The sequence below is a fragment of the Stenella coeruleoalba genome (assembly GCF_951394435.1).
Source record: "Stenella coeruleoalba genome assembly, chromosome: 1".
NCBI lineage: Eukaryota > Metazoa > Chordata > Mammalia > Artiodactyla > Delphinidae > Stenella > Stenella coeruleoalba.
In genome coordinates, this window is record NC_137169.1 from 169,505,735 (window position 1) to 169,526,957 (window position 21,223).

At 45.1% G+C, this 21,223-nt stretch overlaps 1 protein-coding gene across 2 annotated transcripts in view; it reads left to right on the forward strand.

The window, feature by feature from the left end:
• SMYD2 (SET and MYND domain containing 2) overlaps positions 1–20,868 on the forward strand; it is a 53,103-nt gene extending 32,235 nt beyond the window's left edge. For both annotated transcript variants that reach the window (XM_079916554.1, XM_079916555.1), the window contains 9 exons: positions 934–994; positions 1,761–1,885; positions 6,927–6,994; positions 9,577–9,679; positions 11,943–12,053; positions 12,722–12,842; positions 13,992–14,166; positions 16,146–16,254; positions 18,245–20,868. In XM_079916554.1, the coding sequence (XP_079772680.1) occupies positions 934–994; positions 1,761–1,885; positions 6,927–6,994; positions 9,577–9,679; positions 11,943–12,053; positions 12,722–12,842; positions 13,992–14,166; positions 16,146–16,254; positions 18,245–18,325 (954 nt within the window). In that variant the 3' untranslated portion in view covers positions 18,326–20,868. The remainder of the gene's footprint in view (positions 1–933; positions 995–1,760; positions 1,886–6,926; positions 6,995–9,576; positions 9,680–11,942; positions 12,054–12,721; positions 12,843–13,991; positions 14,167–16,145; positions 16,255–18,244) is intronic.
• The last annotated feature ends 355 nt before the right edge of the window (positions 20,869–21,223 follow it).

Consider the following 21,223-nt stretch of genomic DNA (forward strand, 5'->3'; position numbering starts at 1 on the left):
TATTGAAATGTTTTGGCACCAGGAGGGTAGTCTGAAAGCTATGATGAGTTTATACCAGTTTCATTCAACTTTTATTATAATTACTACTATGACTAATAGTCTATTAAATGAAAAGTTACCTGGCCATCTTTTCATCCCTATAGGACTTGATGATTAAAAAACCAGACCATTTGTATTCTAGTCACTTGCAAAGGATTCGGGGAGACAGGCTACCCAACTACCAAGGGGAAGCGTAGCATGCTAACTAGGGAGGTGAGAGCGCCCGGCTGGACCACCTGTATACCCAAGTTGAATAGCCTGATTACAAAGACACGGCCTTGGGCCAGCTCTTGAGCTCTGCGTTTGAACTCTTGTCAACACCAGGTTTATTCATGTTCTCAAAGCCTGGCGGGTTTACTATTGTCAGCTCCTCTTGGGGTGTCTAGAACAAAGCCGGCAACACGTTTCAAGTGAATCTGGGCTCACGGATACAACCGAAAGTGTTCTTTTTAAAACCTGGAATTTGAGATCATTTTAGCTTATGCTTAAAGAAAGTGTAAAATGGATGGGGGTTTGATTTTGTTCCTTTTTAGAAGGAGAAATAATAAATGGGATGGTTCATCTGTAGACTCGGTCCTTTTAAGTCAGGGACCTAAAAAGTTGTTTTCTAGCCACCGTTCTTTCCCATAACAAGCATTTTTGAGCCTACTGTGTGCATAGCATTATCAGGGTGTTAGGAACGTGGCAGGTGCTTTTAAAAGCTTTTCAAAAGAGTCCTTTGGATTTGGATGTTAGGCAAAAGCTCTCAGAGCCCAAATGGCAGACTCCTTGGCTGGCGCTCTTTACTTCATTCAGAACTATTGCCTTTTTCTTCATGTTGATGTACAAGTGAAAGCACTGTTCTTTGCACTAGGTGTTGAAATCTGTCTGTGTGATTTCTTCCCCAATTACTAGAAAATCCACCCAGAGAGAACACCTTCAGAGAAATTGTTAGCCGTGAAGGAGTTTGAATCACGTAAGTCTCCCTGTGACTGGCTGAGGAGTTATCTTACCCACACATTATCTGTGAATTAGACGGGATTGAGGAAAGGAAGAGATAGCTGGATTCTTAGTGGTGGTGGGGAAGCCGGATTCTTAGTGGTGGTGGGGATTTCACAATTACCAGTTTTTATTTTGACTTGTGTGCTGTTTTGAAAAATGAATATAACTTTTTTTTTTTTTCTGAGTTGCCAGGACCTGCTAGGAAATAATTAAGGGGAAGCAGGAACTTACAGGATGAATTGTTACATTACTCTATCTCCTGCTGGCTCTCCTGGCATGCTGAGTATTTTTTGGATCTTTGCTGAATTGCAGTCCTGTAAACAGCTGATGTCCTTACGGAAAGGCATTAAATCAGGGGCTGTCCACTTTCTCGATCATGACATAGACTCCAGGGCCAATCGGGGGGCCCTTGACTTGGCCAAGCTAGTTATCGGTCATCGCCACTCATTCCTGACCTTGTTGCTAATGGTCAGTTGAAATTCCCTGTCCTGAGTGACTTCCAGTTGTCAGAGGAAGAGAAGAAAGAAATGGCACGCTTTTCTTGCCCTAGGGTTTATCCGTTAGACCAAATGAGGAGGAGGTATATTTCCTGGGGCTCCACGTAGTTTTTTCTTCCACTTCATGCCATTTACAGGATATAGCTAGACTCCAGAGTTTAACACACTTGAACATGATCCCAATAAAAGGATATAGCTAGAAATCCAGAGTTTTCTACCAGCTGAATGATGGTTTATCCACAGATCTGGATAAATTAGACAATGAGAAGAAAGGTTTGATTCAGAGTGACATTGCTGCTCTCCATCACTTTTACTCCAAGCACCTTGAGTTCCCTGACAACCATAGCCTGGTAGTTCTCTTCGCACAGGTAAGAATGCGAGCATCAAGTGACACTTAGTCTAACCTTTCCCTGCCTGAGTCCCTCTCCCCAGCACGTGGTCGGTGAAGATGAACGAAAGTAGAATGATGGCATCTACTTGGCAACGTGGTGCTTGACCTGTTGGGCCCTGTTTTGCATCGCCTGGCTGGGTGTCCTTGAGCAGATCAGGGTCCTGTCTGTGCTGGCCCTCACTGATGGTGGCACATAGGAAACTCGCCCTAACCTCTGCCTCTTGCTGCAGGAAGGGTTTATGAAAACAGGGGAGTTGCCAGTGCCCTAGTACCATGGCATACTGGAAGCTCTTGGAATAGAAAAGACCATTTGAGGTTCCGACATGAAATTTTACTCTTCTCTTAAACCTTCCCTTCTGACAGTAGTGGGCTTCTTTTGGTTGGTTGTTTTTGTTTTGTTTTGTTTTTGTACTCCTACCAACACTGTATGGATAAATTGAGGCAAATACAGACGGCCCCAGGAAGGACAGTCAACACAGAGAGGAGCCCAAGTGGGTCTACGTACAGGAAGCCTTTCCTGATGGTTGCTAAGAAGTCCTATTTAGGGGAGCCTAGGTTTACCAAAATCAGATATGATAAAAAAAAAAAAAATTAAAGAGGCTTCTAGACAAGAGCAACTTAAAGGCGCTGAGGCTGGTTGCCAAACCAGCCATTTGGAAAGGCCGAGGCTCCGCTGGGCATGGCTAGGACACAAAAGACAGTGCGGCCGGCACCCTTTGGCCGAACACAGTCTGGCTGCATCAGTCTTCTGTTACTGTGAGGGTGGCTCTTCCTGGCACGACTTACCAGATCGGATTTCTCTCCCTAACATACCCTCGCGTTTTCCCCTCCAAGCTGAACGTGTAGCTGAAGGTGACCTTCCCAGAAAGAGAGGTACTAGAATACTGCTCTGTGGGCACAAGTAGTTACATTTCCCTGCCAGAGCCTTCAGTGCCTAGATGGATAAAAGAGCTTGGTAGATACTTACACATTTTCATCTTAGGACAGAGTAAGCATCGCCGATATACCCCTTGACCCACTAATTCCATTTTTAGGGATCTAGCCTAAGGAAGTAGTCAGAGATTATGGACAGAAATTGACATGCAAATTGTTGATTGCGTGGTTCTTTTTAAAACCAAAAAAAAAAAGAAAAAAAGAAAAGTGAAAACAAGAGAAAAAGAAAAGGAAGTACATATTATAAATGGTCAGCAGTAGGAGTTTGGTAAATAAATTTTGGCCTAGCCTTACGATGGAAGGTTATGTAGCCTTTATAAATTACATTTCAAAGAATATCTGAAGATGTGAAAAATGCTGATGATAAAAACATTAAGTGTAAGAGCAGGGGAATGTGTAATATGAAAATTTACTTATGTAAAAAAAAAAGGTGAAATGGAAGTTCACTGTTGGTTATCTCCTGAGTTGTGGAAAATTTTTGCTTTTTGTTGGATGATTTTTCTGGATTTTCTACAATGAGCATGGATACCTTAAGAAAATACTAAAAAGAAGAAAAGATGAAAAGCACCTAGTTCTCCCACTTTAAAAACTGCACATATCAAGAAAGAAGTGAGTCATCACCACTTCATTCACCTACTTCAACCCCTCCGTGAGAAACACTGTGAACAGTTGGATGAGTTCCTTGATAGACTTTATGTTTATGTGGATGTATTTCTATTGTGTGACTGTCACAATCAGAAAAAAATGCTGTTCTCGGTAAAAGAAAAAATGGGCTCAAGTTATGAGTGTTAATAGGCATGATGAAGAACCTTCCTGATTTCATTATATGATCCTGGGATTATTACAGCGTATTTCCCTAAGCATCCTAAGACAGTGGATTTGGGTGACAGTACAAAGTGGAGGAATTGACTTCTCTTACATTTTTTAAAAAGCTAGATACATGACTTCTTTTCTGGATTAGATGAGGCATGGTTCCGTGAGAAAGCGAGAGAGATGAAATAAATATAGGTATCTTTTCACTTCAAGCTGTGGAAAAAACAACTTTTTTTCCAACACATTAATGCATGCTGATGGGACTTCTCAGTGTTGACATAGTAGATACGGGACCATAGTTACCAAAAATCAAGGCACTTGGTGTCCCAAGCAGAAATATATTTGTGCTGAAAATGACTCAGAGTCCTTGAAATTTGGGCTGACTCAGAAAATCCAGGAGATAGATACAGATATATATATATACACACATGCACACACACACATATATAACTGTAGGTAATTAATTCCTTGAAAGACTTTATACATATCAGATCATAATATCCACTCTGAGATCATGCGTGTACACATGGGTGCACATACACGCACACATACATATCTTTTCTCCATATATAAATGGGAAAAGGGACATTCAGTACCCTCAAAGGCAACCTTAAAGCAAAACTGGAAAGTGCTGTCCCAGCCCCATGCCGCCTTCTGGTCCTGCCTTTCAGCCCTCAGCTGCGTGTCTGCTCTTCCAGCCTCTGAGCCCTTTCCTCTCTCTGGTTCATGGGAGGGTGTTGTGGGTTAACTCGTGGCCCAGCAGCAGCTGGCAGCGGAAGGTGACTGCACTCCTTCGGCAGCGCCGAGGTGCATTTTAATCACCGGGAACATATGCATGGTTGGGAAATGTATTTTTGGTGTGCAGCCTACATCTAGTCTAAATGCTGATTATGAGAATAGCTTCAGTAAGGCACTTAACGCCTGACTTGACTTGGAAAAAAAAAGGACGATGGCCCATGCATCTTTCTTAACAGGCAAATTCACTTTTCTTCCCTAGGGATATTTCAGAAGGGAGGGAAAGCTAGCAGGCAAATTGCTATGCAAGTTGGCTTAAACACCAGTACCACCTCCCAGAAAGGAACAGTGATGACACTTGTGCTCACAGGAGCCGTCCTTTGCAATGAAGAAACACACTGTCTCCTCCACAGTGAGAGGAGGGCGGCAGAGGGAATAAAGCCGACCTGTGGTCGTGCAGCGTTGAAGCCTGAAAGCATTTGGAGTCATAGACAGTCCAGCTGAGAACCTCGAAGAGGAAGAGATTACGAAGCAAAGGGGCAAGTCTCCTTCCCCGACCTCCCAAAGCTAGTCAAGAGCTGTCGGTCCTTAGATCAGTTGTCAAATTGCTAAATTCTCTCATTCATTCTTCCACTTCGCAGACGTTTGTTGTCATCCTGTGGGTACCAGCCACTGCTGAGGCATGTTTGTTTCCAGTCTGAGACTGGGTATAGATCATTCAGTTCCTAGTATGGTGCAGGATGCATAGTTCATGCTCCAGTAAATTTTGTTGAATGAATGAAGGTGCTGATTTCCTCTTAATGTTGGTTGATGGTCACTGATTAATGATAGTTGCTTAATGTCCTGATGACAGAATAGGTTAGAGTACCTGAAGCTGGCACAAAAAATAGTATGCTAAGTCTTCTACATAAAAATGCCCAACGCCTCAGGATTTCAAAAACTGTATATTGTTCTACTAGCCTACAGTCATCTCTTTTTATGTTGAAAATTGTAAATACTGATCGTAAATGTGTTGAATTGTAAAAACTGCAAGTCAAACCCATCAGAGCCTTTACTTCTCTATGTACCAAGATTTCCAAGCCTTTGACACTGGCCCTTCAATTTTAAGTAAAATTGCAACATTAAGAATCAGAGATCAGAACAGTTTTAGAAGAAGCATGGTACAGTGAAAAGAAATACTTGTGTTTCTGATGGCTTTGCCATCAGAATGTCTAGTTTGAATTTTGACTCCTGTTCTGCCCCTTGCTACTTATATGGCCTTGAACAAGTCACTTAATCATTGACTTCCCTGAACCTCAGTTTCCCCATCTGTAAAATGGGTTATGCCAGAGTAGTATTATGGATTTATGAGAGGGTAAATATGCAGCACCCAGCCCAGTGCCTAGCCCAGAGTGAGTGCTTGGTGGGTGCTAGTTTTAAAAAGCCCATCCATTGTCCTGAAAGGCGCCAATGTGGTGTGTCTGGTAGGAAGGAGCCTGGCTGCAGCTCACGGGGTGAAATCATTCAGCATGCAGGCTTCACAGACAGCCTCATAGCTGTGAGGGAGAGCAGGGCTCCCAGCCTTTGCCACTGGCTTTGGGTGAGTCACTGCCCCTCTCTGACCTTATTTTCATCATCTGAAAAGTAAAGCGACCGAGTCCCCTTCCAGTTGTGAAGTTTTAGATCCAAATGAAAAATACCCACCGAATTAACCGTCTCCCAGGAGCCTGGGTGTTCCTGGAGAGCACAGATTTGGGCCCGTTCTCCCTTCTCTGCACAGTGCCCAACATATAAGGGTTCCTCGGTGGATGTCTGTGGAAAGAGTGAGTTTGTGAAACAGCCTGAACTGGGGAAGTATAGTCCTTATTTTCAGCTCTGAGCTCTAAATTAGACTTCCAGGATGTTGAGAGCTACCCTTGGTGATTTTCAGTGTAATATTTCTTCTCAAAGATGAACAAGTGGCCAGTAGTTGATGTGGCTGAGGCATGAAGGAACATTCTCAGTCCCAAGTAGCTTCAGGGCCTTGGTCCCCCTGCCTCTCAAGGGGATGGACAGCAGTTAGATTAGCTATGTAAAGGCTATTTGCCGCCTCACCTAATGAGCTAGGTACCAGGTTAAGTGACTCCTTTTTTTAATGGAGGAAAACCGAGGGCAGAGGAACACGGTGATGGGCTTAAGATCCCACTCCGGGTCTGTGGCATAATTAGGATCAGAGTGCAGATGTCCTGACTCCCATGCAGATCTGCAGACTTCAGTCCTTAGAGCCTTAGTGGTTCGTTGTGCTCTTGGGCTACCGTGGGCAGGTGGGCAGGTGGGCTAGACCAAGGGCGCATCAGCCCTGACAGTTCTGCTTCTGTTTGTTTACACATGAGCCTGATCTGTAAGCTGTGTCTGAACATAAGATATCTTGGCCAAAAGAAAGGTTTTCAAATCACTAAACCAAACATCTTCCTAGTTAATTTGTTAAAGGTCAAAATTAAAGAAATGATTTCTATCCAGAGAGAAGCTTTAGCTCATTTTTTTTTTTCTTTCTCTCTCCCCCTCCTTTCTCACTACAGGTTAACTGTAATGGCTTCACAATTGAAGATGAAGAACTTTCTCATTTGGGATCAGCAGTATTTCCTGAGTAGGCTGAGTGTGACTTCATTTTTTTTTCTTTTTACTTATTTATCACTAATTTGAATTTTTTTTTGATTTTTAAATAACCTCCCTAACTGCATGTGGCACACATGAAACTCCAAGTGAATTAAGTCCCCTTTTTAATTATGCCAGATTTCAAAATATTTCTCCTGCATTTAAGGATCTGAAGGTAGTAGTTAAGACAACAGTTGCTTGGTAAGTCCTGCTAGGTAGAGTGTTGTTATTCAAGAACGTTTTAGAGTGTGCATAGAAGGAACAGCCCAGGCCCCGCTGAGAAATTTGCTTTTTGCATATCTGTGGTTCTGGGAATCTTTGGGTTTCTTCCACTCAAAGGAAAATGTTTATTGCCAAGAATTGGCTGTAGGCTTACGTAGAGACTGTGTAAGCTTCTTGTTCATCTGTCCTTTTTGAAAAATACCAGTATAGAAACAGCACATCTTGGAGGGAGAATATGCTAAAGTAGTGAACTAGGGAAAAATTTCAAAGAACGATAGGATTTTTCTTTATGTTAGGAATACTCAGGTAATTCAAGAAAGGCCAGCCAGTTGAGCAGCGGAGATCATTATAGCTCTGATTGTAATGGACTGCCAAGCATGGCTTTGCCGTTGTCTATTTGATGGACAGGATGGTCTCCAAATGCGTCAGTCCCCTGACATCAAGCCCTGGCTTCACAGATGGAGCAAAGGAGCCCTTCCTGCATCCCCTGTCTTGAGTTCCTCCACACTGTAGATTACTTTCATCTAAAGTGATGTTGCTTAATATAAACTACAGGAGCCTCTGGCTCTAGGTTGAAGCAATTGCAGGAAACCCTTAACACCCATGCTTTGGCCGTGGATGGCACGTGAGCCCTACATGTCTGTCTGTTGCTGCCCAGCTCTGTGCATCGTACGGGTCTGAAAGAGAAAAATCTGTTCAGGTCCATGTCCCCTGATCGGCTGTCACAGGCTTTCTTGAACCAGAGAAACAAAAAGTTTATTCCCGTAGTATTACTGTTTCTGTGGCCAAAATGGTGTCATCTGCAGTTTGAATTCTGATGGTGAGGAAAGAAGTGGCTTGGGGAAAGGTTCTTTGGGACCTTTGCCCTTGGGAAAAGGAAGGAGAAAAAGAAGAGAAAGGTGATTAGACCCTCTTTAGAAGACTCATCTTGACATCTTCAGCCCTGAAATGAGCTCTGGAATGTCTGCTCTTGGTATGTGAAAGATGAAAGCAAGGCTAAGAGTGGTGGTGCTTGAGGTTTCCCCCTGTCCAGCAGTTGCCCAGAGAACGGCGGTACCAAGAGCATGAGCTGTGATAGGTGTCCTGCCTTCGGGCAGCTCCCCCGCCTTCATGAGAAAGATGGCCAGGAGTCTGTCTTGGAATGAGTTACTTAATACTTTTGCAAGATGGTTCTACAAACCTGCTCTTCCACTAAGAACAACCTCTGGTGCCTTTCTTTATCAGATTTCCTAGGGCCTGATTCCCTGTGCATGACTTGCTGGGAAGCAGGGTGGAGGTGACCCTCCCCACGGACAAGACAGGGAAGCCGCCGCGTGGCCCTGCCCATGGCAGCCACCCCCTTCACCCAGACCTCTAGCAGCCGCTCCCCTGGTACACGACGATCCGGGGGCAGCTCCTGTGCATCAGGCTCTCCAACCCCCTTGCTTTTTTGTGTTCATGGAGCAAACAGGAGAAGGGGTTTTGGTCACTGAGGGTCAGGCGAGTCACACCGGCCACCAGAGCCATGATGCACCGGGATGTGAGTGCCCATCTGAGCCCCAGTTTGGATCCAGGCAGTTTTAATTGGAGGGAAAAATTCCCTTTGGCAGAAATCATATCAGCATTGTGATTTCCAAGGCAGCATTTTCAGAGATCAAGCACTTTTCCCCTGTAGTTTAGAAATTTCTGTTCTCAGAACTTTGACCTTGATATAATCAGAAAGCTCAAAGCCCTCACATAGGCGACTCTCTCTGTCCTCGCCGTCCCTGTAAAGCAGACCGCAAGCAGCCGGAGCAGCAATGTCCCAATTTTCCAGACGAGGAAATTGAGGTGCAGAGCCTCAGACGGGCTCCTCCAGGTCTCTCAGGGAATCACACACCCTCACTCAGGAAGCCGGCATCTCCCGCGGTGCCGATTTCTCAGCCTCTGAAGACAGCATGTTAGAAATCGTCCTCTGATATAAAAAGCTGCTTGGCAGTGACAGCCCATTTGTCTTGTACAGTGTCCCGTGGAGGAGCTGCTCACTACTGTAGGTGTTGAGTTTTGAGTCCTGCATCTAACAGGAAGGAATTTGTTGTTGTTGCTGTCTTTATCGTTGTTGGGGGGGGGGGGGGTTTGGTTTTGTTTTTGGCTTAGAAATCACCGTTGTGAATTGCAGATTTCACTTTTCAGTACTGTTCAAATTTAAGATGTTAGATATTGTCATAAATGCATGCACGACAACCTCTTAGACTCTGATGGCCAGCTGTTAGATTTTTTTTAATGTCTACAAAGATCCAGTTTCTGTAACTTAGCAAGTAAGTGGCCAAGGAGTTACCTGAACAGTCTGTCTGCCTTCCTGAGAACATAGGGTTTTTCTCTTCTCATCGACAGTGTTGCACTGATGAATCATAGCTGTTGCCCCAATGTCATTGTGACCTACAAGGGGACCCTGGCAGAAGTCAGAGCTGTACAGGAAATCCACCCTGGAGAGGAGGTGAGTGCGTGGCTGAGGGCAGCCGTGTGGTGGGTACCATCCTCAGTCCCTCCAGGGTTCAGGGTCAGACCTGCGGCTTGATCCAAACTTTCAGCTTCCATTTGGCGCTCGCCATGTCCATCTGTGGCCAAAAAAAGAAAGCAGGGAAGAATAGATTCGAGTAAGGCTCCTCACAGAGATTTATAGAAAAATGAGACTGCCAAAATGAGCAAAATGCAATCTTAGAGTCTGTGTATTCCCATTTCCAAATAATTGGGTTTGAGTTTATTTTTGATTCATGAATTTTGGCCTGTTCCCCTCCGGCCCGCAAAGAGAAAAGCAACCCAGCAGTAGCTAACGAGTTACAACTCGAAATGACATCAACGGTTCATGTCGTATCAGTTCCACATCTGAACATGGGAGGGTTCACTTTCTAGGAATGGAATGCAGATGGCCAGGTGTACACACTTGATGGGACAGGTAGAGGCAGTCTGTGGCCAAGGGCCACCATTAGCTTCCCTCCCTAACTTAGGGATATGGAGCGAATCTGGTCAGCGATTCCCTTCTCCTTTCCTGTGCTGTGGGTCCATGACTACCCTGTCAGGTGCGTTGAGAACGCTGGCCAGGCCTTGCCAGATGTATGCTATACTTTTTTAAAGTAAATCTTAATATCCCTAGCAAGACACATGAATTTTTAGGGAATGTAATCACGCACTTTAGATACATTTCAGTTTAAATAATCTCTAATGCTATTTTTTAAGTTGCATGTCTGGATATTTAGAATGTTTTAAGTATCATGATTAGTGTATGACATGATATGGGCCTCGGTTTCTCTGGACCTTGTTAACTAACCCACAGCTAAACTGGGAGCCCCACGCCCCAGGTACAAATCAGACTTTCCACCCTTTGTGGAATTCGTCCTGAGGAAGGCATCTTGTTTTGAGTCAGGGTGTCTTGGTTTCCGAATGTCTTGTGGAGGCTGCCCTGTGCCTCTTTTGTTAAAACAGCCGATTGCAGTCAGTAGGAACCTAAGTCACCAGGACCCGCGCTTGGGGCTGCCTGGAGCAGCTTGTCACCTGGACTGGCTGTGTCTGGGCCGCGAGCGGCCTTTGTCGCCATCTTCTGGGCCCTTCTGTCTGTTGCACCATGTGCCCATCAGTCATTTCAAAGAGATGAGGCAGGCTCTGGCCACTGGGGCAGGGCGAGGCTCGCTCCTGTTGTTTTGCCCTCCTGCTGTCACAGATCAGAAATGCAATCTCCTCCTTTTGGGCAAGTCACTGTTTTGGGGGTTACCTGCCCTACAAAGGGGAAAAAGCCACTCCCTGGGGTGTCAGATGAGCCACAGGGTCTCTGTTACTGCCCGTTGCACTGGGGAGAGCTCAGGGCACCTGCAAGCACCTAGCCTGTGTGGGTCCCCCACCCTCGCCTGCCTGCCAGTGCCCGAGGTTACTGGCACAGTGACGGCTTTGGGACATCCATCTGTTCAGTCAGACGTTTGCCTGATGGTGTGGGATGAGCAGCGAGTGCCATCCCAGTGAGTCGATAATGGACAGTTAAATGCCGGCCTCCTCCATATGCTGCAAGTCGCAGTTATAGAGCCCGTTAGAAAAAAGCAAGGATGGGAGAACTTGACGAGCCCAAAGGTATGACTTTTCCAAGTTCTCTGGCCCGGCTGGGTAAGGCAGCAGCTTGCTGGTGGCCTAGGAGCTGCATCCTCCCTGTGCTGGCCTGTCCCGGCCTGCTGAGCCGAGCTTCCTGGTCCATTGCCAGCTGATGGCAGGATAAAGGGACACACACTGTGTGTGTGTTCATGTTCCCCCTGCACCCACCCAGCAGTGCATCTAGGCCGTCCTGGGTTGTGAGATCAAAGAGGCTAAACAAAGACCAGGAAGAGATAGTGCAGGGCCAATCCCAAGGATGAGTAGGCTCTTTGCCCATCGTGGCCTTTGCTTCTATACACAAGACAGGGGCATCTACTGCTGGGCCAGATTCACAGCTTGCTCTCTGGGGAGGAAGGAAGCGGGATGCTCTCAACCTTCCAAATTACCGTTTTAGGGATTCCTTGGTTCTGCAGGAGGTGGGTAGAGAAGCCCTTTCTCTTCACCACCACTAGCAGGTGCTCGGTTTGAGGAATTCAGTGTGTTAAGGTAAAAGACTGTGTCCCGAGCTCTGGCCCTCCTGTCCCTGCAAGGTCACCATCAGGAATGTTTGCAGAGCGACAGGCAGGATGAGGCGTGAGTTGGCCTGTAGCAATCTGCAACATCAACTTTTTGGACCCCCTTAGGTTTTTACCAGCTACATTGACCTCCTGTACCCAACAGAAGATAGGAATGACCGGTTAAGAGATTCTTATTTCTTCACCTGTGAGTGCCAGGAGTGCACCACCAAAGACAAGGTAAACTCCCCGACCCGGCACAAGTGCTGACTGTGCGCTCTCTCAGGGCCTCTGTGCCAAGTGAGCGCCCCTGTCTGACTTGGGGCGTCTCCTCCTGTCGTATTTTTGAGGCTTTAAACCGCCTCACTAGCATAGCCCGGGGGAATCCAGTTAGACCAGATCTTTGTTCAAACCTGATTCTCGCAGCTGGTTAAAACATTTCCATCACATTGTTCAAATAAGAGAAGGATTTGCCAAATTGCTATGTCTTGAAAAGAAATGGCTGCTCAAAAGAGAGGGAAGGGAAAAAGCACATGAGAAACATTTTCAAGCTTTCCCACCTATCCACCAGAATCTGAAGATTATTATTAAATTATTTTGTCAGTGCCACCCCTCCTTATTCTATTCTCTTAATTTCACAGATGTCTGAACACACACATCTGCCCACAGCAAACATATTCTCGGTGTCTTGCCTCGATAAGGAGGGTCTAAAAAATGAATATTTTTGTTTTTTTGTAAAAAAGCAATGAGTATTGAACTTCTCTTAGATCCCCTGCCTGATTCCCTTTCATTCTTTTGTAACTTTAGAATGGGTAGGCCTCTACCTCTGCATGGGAAAACGTGCTATTGGAGAGGTCTCCCCATCAGTATGGTCTCCGTGGGAAGTAACCTGTGGACATTTTCCTCAGGATAAGGCCAAGGTGGAAATCCGGAAGCTCAATGATCCCCCAAAGGCAGAAGCCATCCGTGACATGGTCAGATATGCACGCAATGTCATTGAGGAGTTCCGGCGGGCCAAGCACTACAAATATATCCTTTACAACCAGCCCTCCCTTACAGGGGCTGTTGGGGAGTTGGGCACGGGGAACGGGGGGAGAATGGGTTTCAGATTCTGAACATTGGAGGAAGGATGTGTCCTGGTAAATGTTTAAAGACTCACTCGCCATCCATCCCTTGGAGTCAACTACATCAGCATTTCATGATGTTGACCTTATCTGTTTCTCCTCTTTGACTAGTTTGCTCAGGAGCGCATCCTTGTGGAAGACTTTTATTGTCTAAAACTGCAGAACTGTTCCTTGAAGACCCTCACTGACTGGGTATCTTCCTTTGGGCAAGGCACCTCACCAAGGGTTTTGCTGTGTAACAGATGGAAACAGGCTCATAGATAGCAAGTAATTTGCCCAAGGGACACAGTTCACCTGGGCAGAGCCAGGTTTTTCCCAGGTCTGCTAGCACAATCCATATTCTTTTTTTTTTTTTTTGCGTTACACGGGCCTCTCAGTGCTGTGGCCTCTCCCGTTGCGGAGCACAGGCTCAGGACGCGCAGGCTCAGCGGCCATGGCTCACGGGCCCAGCCGCTCCGCGGCATGTGGGATCTTCCCGGACCGGGGCACGAACCCGTGTCCCCTGCATCGGCAGGCGGACTCTCAACCACTGCGCCACCAGGGAAGCCCACAATACATATTCTTAACCGCTGTGGTATAGCATTTTCTTGGGTGTTGAAAAGGCATTAGATTCGTACTGAAGAAAGAAAGAAAACCAGTGACAGGAAATTGGAGAAAGACACATTTTTTTCTGAGTGTAAAAAAGAACGTTCCCATGGTGGGGACTTTTTCCTTAAGAACTTTAGCGAAAATTCTCAGCTTGGGTGAGGATTTAAATTTAACTAGAAAATTGAAGATTTTTGATTCTAATCAATATTGTTTACAGCTGAAAGGAGGCTCTGTTCCCTGTGGCTAAAATTCTTCGTGTTTAACAGCTGAGGTCTCCAGTTTCTCCTAGTCTTTTTCTTCCAGAAAAATAGGACTCCTTTCACTTTTGCCGGGCTTCCTGTAATTTACTTTTTCGGAGGGTGAAGCTAGAGGTGGAGCTAACAAAATAGCAACTCCTTGCCCCTGGGGCCTTGGGAAGCCTCCTAGCTGATCTGCCAGGCCTGTCCTGTCCTTGACTCTAGAGCACCCCCTAGTGAGCTGCTGGAGATCTGCGAGCTCAGCCAGGAGAAGATGAGCTGTGTGTTTGAGGACAGTAACGTGTACATGCTGCACATGATGTACCAGGCCATGGGCGTCTGCTTGTACATGCAGGACTGGGAGGGAGCCCTGCGGTACGGACAGAAAATCATCCAGCCCTACAGGTGATTGCAGTGGCGCTTCCCGTCATCTTAGCACAGAATGGAAGTGGGTGATTGAGAATGGTCCCTTGGCTCTTCTGTCTTGACGCTATCATGTTGGAGCATGCCAGGAGCAGCTTCCTGTCCTCTGTACACATCTGGAGGTGCAGGCACAGGGTGCTTCCGCTGGGCCCGGCCTGTGCCCTCCACCACCCGGAAGAGGCACCCAGGGAGGCAGACTGAGGTGACGCAGCGGGTGCTGGGGCAGGATCCCTCCCAGGACCCGTCCAGGGTACTCCGTCCACAGTAGTTAATTCAGACCAGTATTCAAAAGCCACCGGTTTGTTTCGTTCCCCTCCCATGCCTTCCAAGTTAGATGGCACTTAGTAATCCATTAGTGGTTTTCTATCCCCTTCTTTGCGTTTTTCAGGGTGCAGCATCTGTTTTGCAAATGGGGAAACTCTGGGACTGGTGTGTTGTCCGTGGTTATTTAATATCCTCCCCTAGATTTGAATAAAATAAGTTGGATTTTAACTTGTAGTGATAATGAATGTTAACCATGGGCAAGTTTCCACGTTGAGAGGGTTAGTAAACCTTAAAGTGGGTGACAGAAGGAGGTTCTGAGTAGCCACTTCAGGGCCTGGCTGGCCTAGATCAGATCACTGGGGCGTCTGTTAAAACACATTTACGTTATGCATTTACAGGGTCCTCTCCAAGACCAAGTGGATCAGAATCTCTGGGTATTGGACTTGAAATCTCTGTGTTCCAGAAGCACCCTGAGGGCTTTTGAGAAGCACTCAGTACTTCTTCAAGTTCTAAGATTGGGGACTGTAAAGTTTATGTCCAGTCTGAATTTCCACTGCCCAGTCGGCCCTCCACTTACCTCACAGTGCCCTGATTAGCCAGCAGGGGGAGCCCATGGGGGAAGCCAGCTCCTAAAATCTGCTCCTGGAAACAGAATTTGATACTTTAGGGATAATCTCAAAGCCTGTCCTTCTTCCTGAGGTGGGTGAGGAAGTCCTCTGGGCCATGTACACTTCCCTCTGTAGATCTGTAGGGAGAGAGACAGAGAATGAGAGTGAATGTTGGCTTTGTGGTTGCTCTCCCAGCAGGGCTTGCTGTGCTGGACCCTCTGTTAGCTTAGGGAGCTCTCCCGGGGGGCCCAGCCCTGGCCGCCTCTTGGTTGCTGGCTCTAGGGATCTCTCTGGGCAGCGAGCTGCCCGCTGCCTAGGAATACAGCTAGAATGTGTCTCTTTTGGATGGACTTTGAGGATAGAGCAGGTAGAACAGACCAGCCTGTAAATAAACACCTTGAACACACACACGTGTGTTCACACACACACACACACACACACACCAGCTGCCTCCTGGTCTCTGTTCCTAGGGAGATGGCTCCTTCCTAGGCAGGCCCCATCAGTCAGCCTTCAGTTAAAACCAGCGAGAATACCTGCTGTCTACAAAGCCTTCTCCTGGGCAATAGAGAAGGAATATCTAGAAGAAGTAGGAGGTGTGTACCTGACTTCAGAGAGCTTATAATTTTGCCAAACCAACTGATATCATAGAGTGTGACTGAAAGCCGAGGTCTTGAGACACTGGTATGTTTGTATCTTTAAGTATACTGTCTTTTTAATATGAGGGGATAGGCCTGTTGTCCTCATAAAGAGGGAATTTTCCCAATGCCCTGCGATGCACGCACCTAAAAGACAAAACTCTGGGGCTGGGACTCAATGTTGTGTTTATACGTGTTTTTCCATAGGATCTCCCCTGTAGTTTTTATGTGGTTTTTCAGAAACACACAAACTGCATAAAATGAAGTGCATCCACGATGGGTAGACAGGGTTGAACCATCCGTGCCCTCCACCCAGCACCTGCCGGGGTCTGGAGGAGCCTGGCTGCCGTGGAGAGTGTGGCCACCAGCTGGGCGGCCACAGCTCACTGCACCCGGCCTGTGGGCTCTCGGCAGGCGTTGACAAGGTGGCCTGTTGTCTCTTCTCTCCTTCCAGTAAGCACTATCCTCTGTACTCCCTCAACGTGGCCTCCATGTGGCTGAAGCTGGGAAGATTGTACATGGGCCTGGAGAACAAAGCTGCTGGAGAGAGAGCTCTGAAGAAGGTATGTGTGTGATGTGAGGTTAGGAGGCCCAGTGCCTGCCGGACTCCTCACACCTCCCTTCCTGCAGGACTCAGGTGACTGACGGAGTTGTGGAGAAAGACTAGCCCTTGGCTGCCCTCCAGCCATAGGAGTGGGAGGGGGGTGGATTCAGCAGGCGGCAGGGTAGGAAGTAACTGAGCCTTTGGCACGTTTGCATCCTGACCCTTCTGTTGGGAAAGGGGTGTCCACATTGTGGTTACAGGTTCACGGCTGTGGGGAAGGGGGTACTTGCCCTTTGTCCCCTGGGAAGCCATGGAAGTGCTATAAGTATGTGATCATGATACGAGGCTGGCATTATTAAAATGTCTTTTCTGGTCCACTATTACCGATAAAAAGAAAGGAAAAATAAAAAAGAGGCCATGGATAGGTCAGGAGACCGTAGTGAGGGAATTCTCCAAATTTCTGCCCTTTAGGATTTATAGATTCGTGATGCCTGATTGTGGTGAAATCAAGGCAGTTGGGTCTGGAGAGGCCCTCAGCATGACGATTATCCACTTGCAGTTGCTAAAATGGGCTTAATAATCATTGTTAGCGTTCACTGAGTATGTTTATGTGCCAGGACCTGCCGCTCACAGAAGCACAGCCACCATCCCAAGTATTGGTTCTCATTGCTGTTTATATAGGAATCAACAGTTGATAAAATACAATCTTTGGGACAATTATTATTTATGTAGAAGACAAAGGTTGATAAAATGTAACCTTTGGACAGTCTGTTTATACCTGTTAAGAGAATCTTTGTGAAAGTTGGGGCCGTGGGCTAGGCCTGGATGCCTAATTCTCCAGATTCCCCAAATCTTCCCGATACAGTATACGGAAAGATGGAGTAAGGTCCGACATCCCAAAAGGAAGGGCCAGGGCTGACCCAGCCTAGAAGTGGGAGTTAATAAAATTTTCTGTTTTTAAACTGTGGAAGTTGTCTTCTAAGATGACATTTATTGCTTTGGTGAGGTTGGAAAAAAAAATTAAATTAAAATTTAATTAATAAATTAATTAAAAAATTAATTAATAAAGTTAGGTCTCAACGGCAGAGTGCTGTTAAGTAACTAATTGCTGATCACTGAAGGATAGAGTAGATCTGAGGAAGGAACACGAGTCCTGACGTGAATGCAGAGGGCAAGGAGAGACATTTAAACCAGGCGATTCCTGAAGGCTTGCACTCCTGTTGGTTTGAGATCTAGGAAGAGAATGGTAGAATAGAAAGGAAGGCCCATCAGAGTCACAGGCCATCAAAAATTCCCTCTTTGGGGGACGTGGGAATAATTTAAGTTTTTCGATCTGTGAAGAATACAGTTGAATACAAAAGAGCAAAATAAATTATTATGGATTACCTTAGGTATGTAATTCCTATATGCCAGGCACTATTCTAAACACTTTATGTGTATCAACAACTCTGAGAGGTATGTGTTATTCCTATTTTACAGATGAGGACAGTGAGGCACAGAGTAGTTAAGTAAATTGCCCAAGGTTACACAGCTAGAAAGTAATGGAGCCACTGGAAACTCTTGCACTTAAAGAAACCTTATTAAGTATGTGCTCTCTGGATTCCTCACATGAAAATTGTGCCTATTTTTAAGTTTTTAAAGAATATGTATAAAGATGTAAGCGTGCACTTTTTGAAAGGGAAAAACGGTTTAGTCATGTCTTACACATTAGTAATATGAACTAAAATCAAAAAGGTTTGTCCCTAAATCAATTTCTCTATCATTTCTTCAGCTACTGAAGAATGTTTTCCTCAGCCGTAGAGACTGGGTGACTAGTTGGATGTGAGAGAATCTTGTCCTCTTTTCTTTTTTTTAAAAAAAAGCCAGACTCTGGAGGCTAACACAGGCTCTGAAAGCCAGTTTGCTTCCTGTGCCTTCAAGCAGAGAGGTCCAGCCTGAATTAAAGTTAGTCCGGGGGAGGGGCAAGGGGACTGGCTTCAGGCTCTCAACCCCTGTTCTCTCTCTCCTAGGCCATTGCCATCATGGAAGTAGCTCATGGCAAAGACCATCCATACATTTCTGAGATCAAACAGGAAATTGAAAGCCACTGAAACTATGCTGACATTTTAGTTTTTATTTAAATCCAAGTGCAAAAACCTTCGAGGATTTGACTGTTTCAAATCATACACGTCATGCCAGCATCTCTGTAAACTCATTGGAATGAAAACACAACTTGCACTTAACCTTACAAATGGCTTACTTGGATGTTGGTCTTAATCTTGAACCTTCATATCAAATTAATTTTTGAATGCTTTTTTTCCCTAAAAGATAATGGCATGGTTTCATATATTATAATATACATTTTAAAATGCAGTTATTTTTCCTTTCATGCCTACTGTAATGTTCTAAACAAACATGAATGATGAAAGAGAATTAAAAAAGGTAATAGTATATGAAGTTTGTGTTTTCCTCTGTCGGTCGGGCGGGGGGACGTCGAAGTGGTGATGGAGCCGGGTCTTGGCATGGATGTTGCACCCGTTCTGCATCAGGCAGGGAGCCCAGGCACGCTCCCCCCCAGGAGTGGGGTCTGCAGCCTCGTTAGCCTGCAGCTGCTTTCCCTGTACAGTGCCCATGGAGGACGACAAGACCCAAGACTGAGAAGGTGCAAGAAGGGAAGAAAGGTATCAGCAGCTGAGAGCAGTTGAGTGATATGGGTGCCCCTCCCTGGCAGGAGAATGCATCAGTTTCAGTTTTTTTCTGTCCAGTGTCTGGTATCCCTTCAGTGCATAATGATTCTGTGCTCAGGGTAAGCCTGAGCAGGAAAAACATTTTTTCCTTACCGACTCCATGTTCTTGAGCAAACGCTGATCTCTCCCTGCACGGCCGGCAGGAATTCAGCTTCGCCACAGCCTGGACCACAGCAACCTGCAAGTTTCTCAGCAGCTGCTGCAGAGAGGGGCACAGCCCTGAGCACTGCAGCGCAGGGATGTTTCTTGGATGAGTTTCTTCTGATCCAAAGAGAGGAACCTCCCCATTAGGTAATAATTAAAGCCTGATGGAGTTTACACTCAGCTTTCTTTCAGATTCATGGTCTGCAAACAGCTTGGAAACAGCTGTGAATCTGGTCTGTTATCCTTCTTTCCTCATCTACAGACACCACACACATCTCTCACTCGCAGTTAACTGCACACAGCGGATTCAGCAGGTAGAATGCCTTCTCTTGTTCAGTGAAGTGTGTTAAGATGTTTACTGAACACCTACTATATGCAAAACATGCTCCAAGTGCATAGAGAAGAAGAAGGCATAGTCCTGGCTCTGGGGAGCTTAGTGTTTTAAGAATGCAAATTTACTCTGTAGCTAGGCCTAAAATAAGCTTAGCCCAACATCTGTCTAGGTTTTATAAAATTTGTAAAGGTAATACTTTCTCAATAAATCTAAATTATATGAAAAAGTGAGCTGTTCCTTCTTTCTCAGCAGTCCTACCACCCAGAGGTAACCACTGTGATAGTTTGCTTATGTGGCCCCAGTGTTTTCCACACCCGTATAGCATATCTGTATAAATAGATTTAGAAAAACAACAGCAGAATGGTACTGACATATTTTGTAGTCTGCTTCTCTGACCTAACAATAGGGACCCTTTTCATTTCAGCATTTACAGATTTGCTTCATTCTCTTTAGAGGCAGAACGTTGCATGGAATGTGTATGTCATAACCTATTCAGCTGTTCTCTTATTTATGGACATGTGGGTTTTCCACTTTGCTGCTGTTATAAACGACACCACAGTGAACAGTCTTAGACATATAACTTTGCTGACATGGGGTACCATTTTTGGAGACAGATTCCTAGAAGTGGAATTTCAGGATCAAATAGTGGAAACTTTTTTTTATTTGAGTAAGTACGGCCACATTTCCTTTTTAAAAAACTGCAGCAGGTACCAATAGAATATAATATTTATAGTATTTGTTTTCCTCTACCCTCATAACACTGTATTGTTTAAAATTTTTTTGCCAGTATAATGTGTGAACTATTTTGTTTATATGCATTTATTAATGAAGTTGGGCACTTTTTCATATACTTAGGAATTATTGTGTTTCTTCTGTGAGTTGATATTCACAGCCATTGCCCATTTTGTTATTTATGCCGTTCATAATAATTTCTAAGATCTCAATGTATATTGGGATATTAGCTCTTTGTCATGTGTTGAAAACATTTTCCCCTGGTTGTCCATTAACTTTATTTTTCATGACATTTGTACTAAGGCAGATTTTTTTTTTTCATTTTGAAATGAAGAAAAGAAATACAACTTTGTCTATGATCTATCTGGAATCGTTTTATTTAATACATTGTTTAATGGTTAAGGGATCTGATAGTACTCTAAACTTTTTAATGTTCAGAATTGCTAGCCACTTATGCCAGCATTGTTTATGGAATGATTTCTTTTCCCCTGCTGATCTGAAACGATACCATTATCATTTCCCTAAGACTTAGGTTTATTTCTGCAGTGTTTCATTCCGTTGATCCGTCTACTATAGAAGTAAAGTACTTTTAACTATTGTTGCACTGCAGAACTTTTAGTATCTACTAAGGCTAATCCTTTTGCATTCTCTGGAGCTTTTCTGACCATTCTCCCATGTTTAACCCTACAAAGTACTTTAGAATCACTTGGCCAAGTCCTCTCATGGCCTTTCCCTACTCCCCCAGCAAAAGTACTCCTGGAATATTTATTAGAATTGCATTGAACTCATTGGTACTCAGAGAACTGACCTCTTCATGAGTCTTTCTATCCAAGAATGTGATGAGTTTATCAGTTTGTCTACATTTTGCCTCTGAAGTAGTTTAGTTACGTTTATACAGGTCCTGCACATTCTTCTTAATTCCTAGATTTTATGTTTTCTATAGCTATTAGGAAAGAGCTCTTTTCTTCTATATATTTCTTAACTGTTAAGTCTGACAAGTTTTCCCTATTTGTTGTTAAAGATAGTAAAAAGTAGAATCACATGAAATTGAT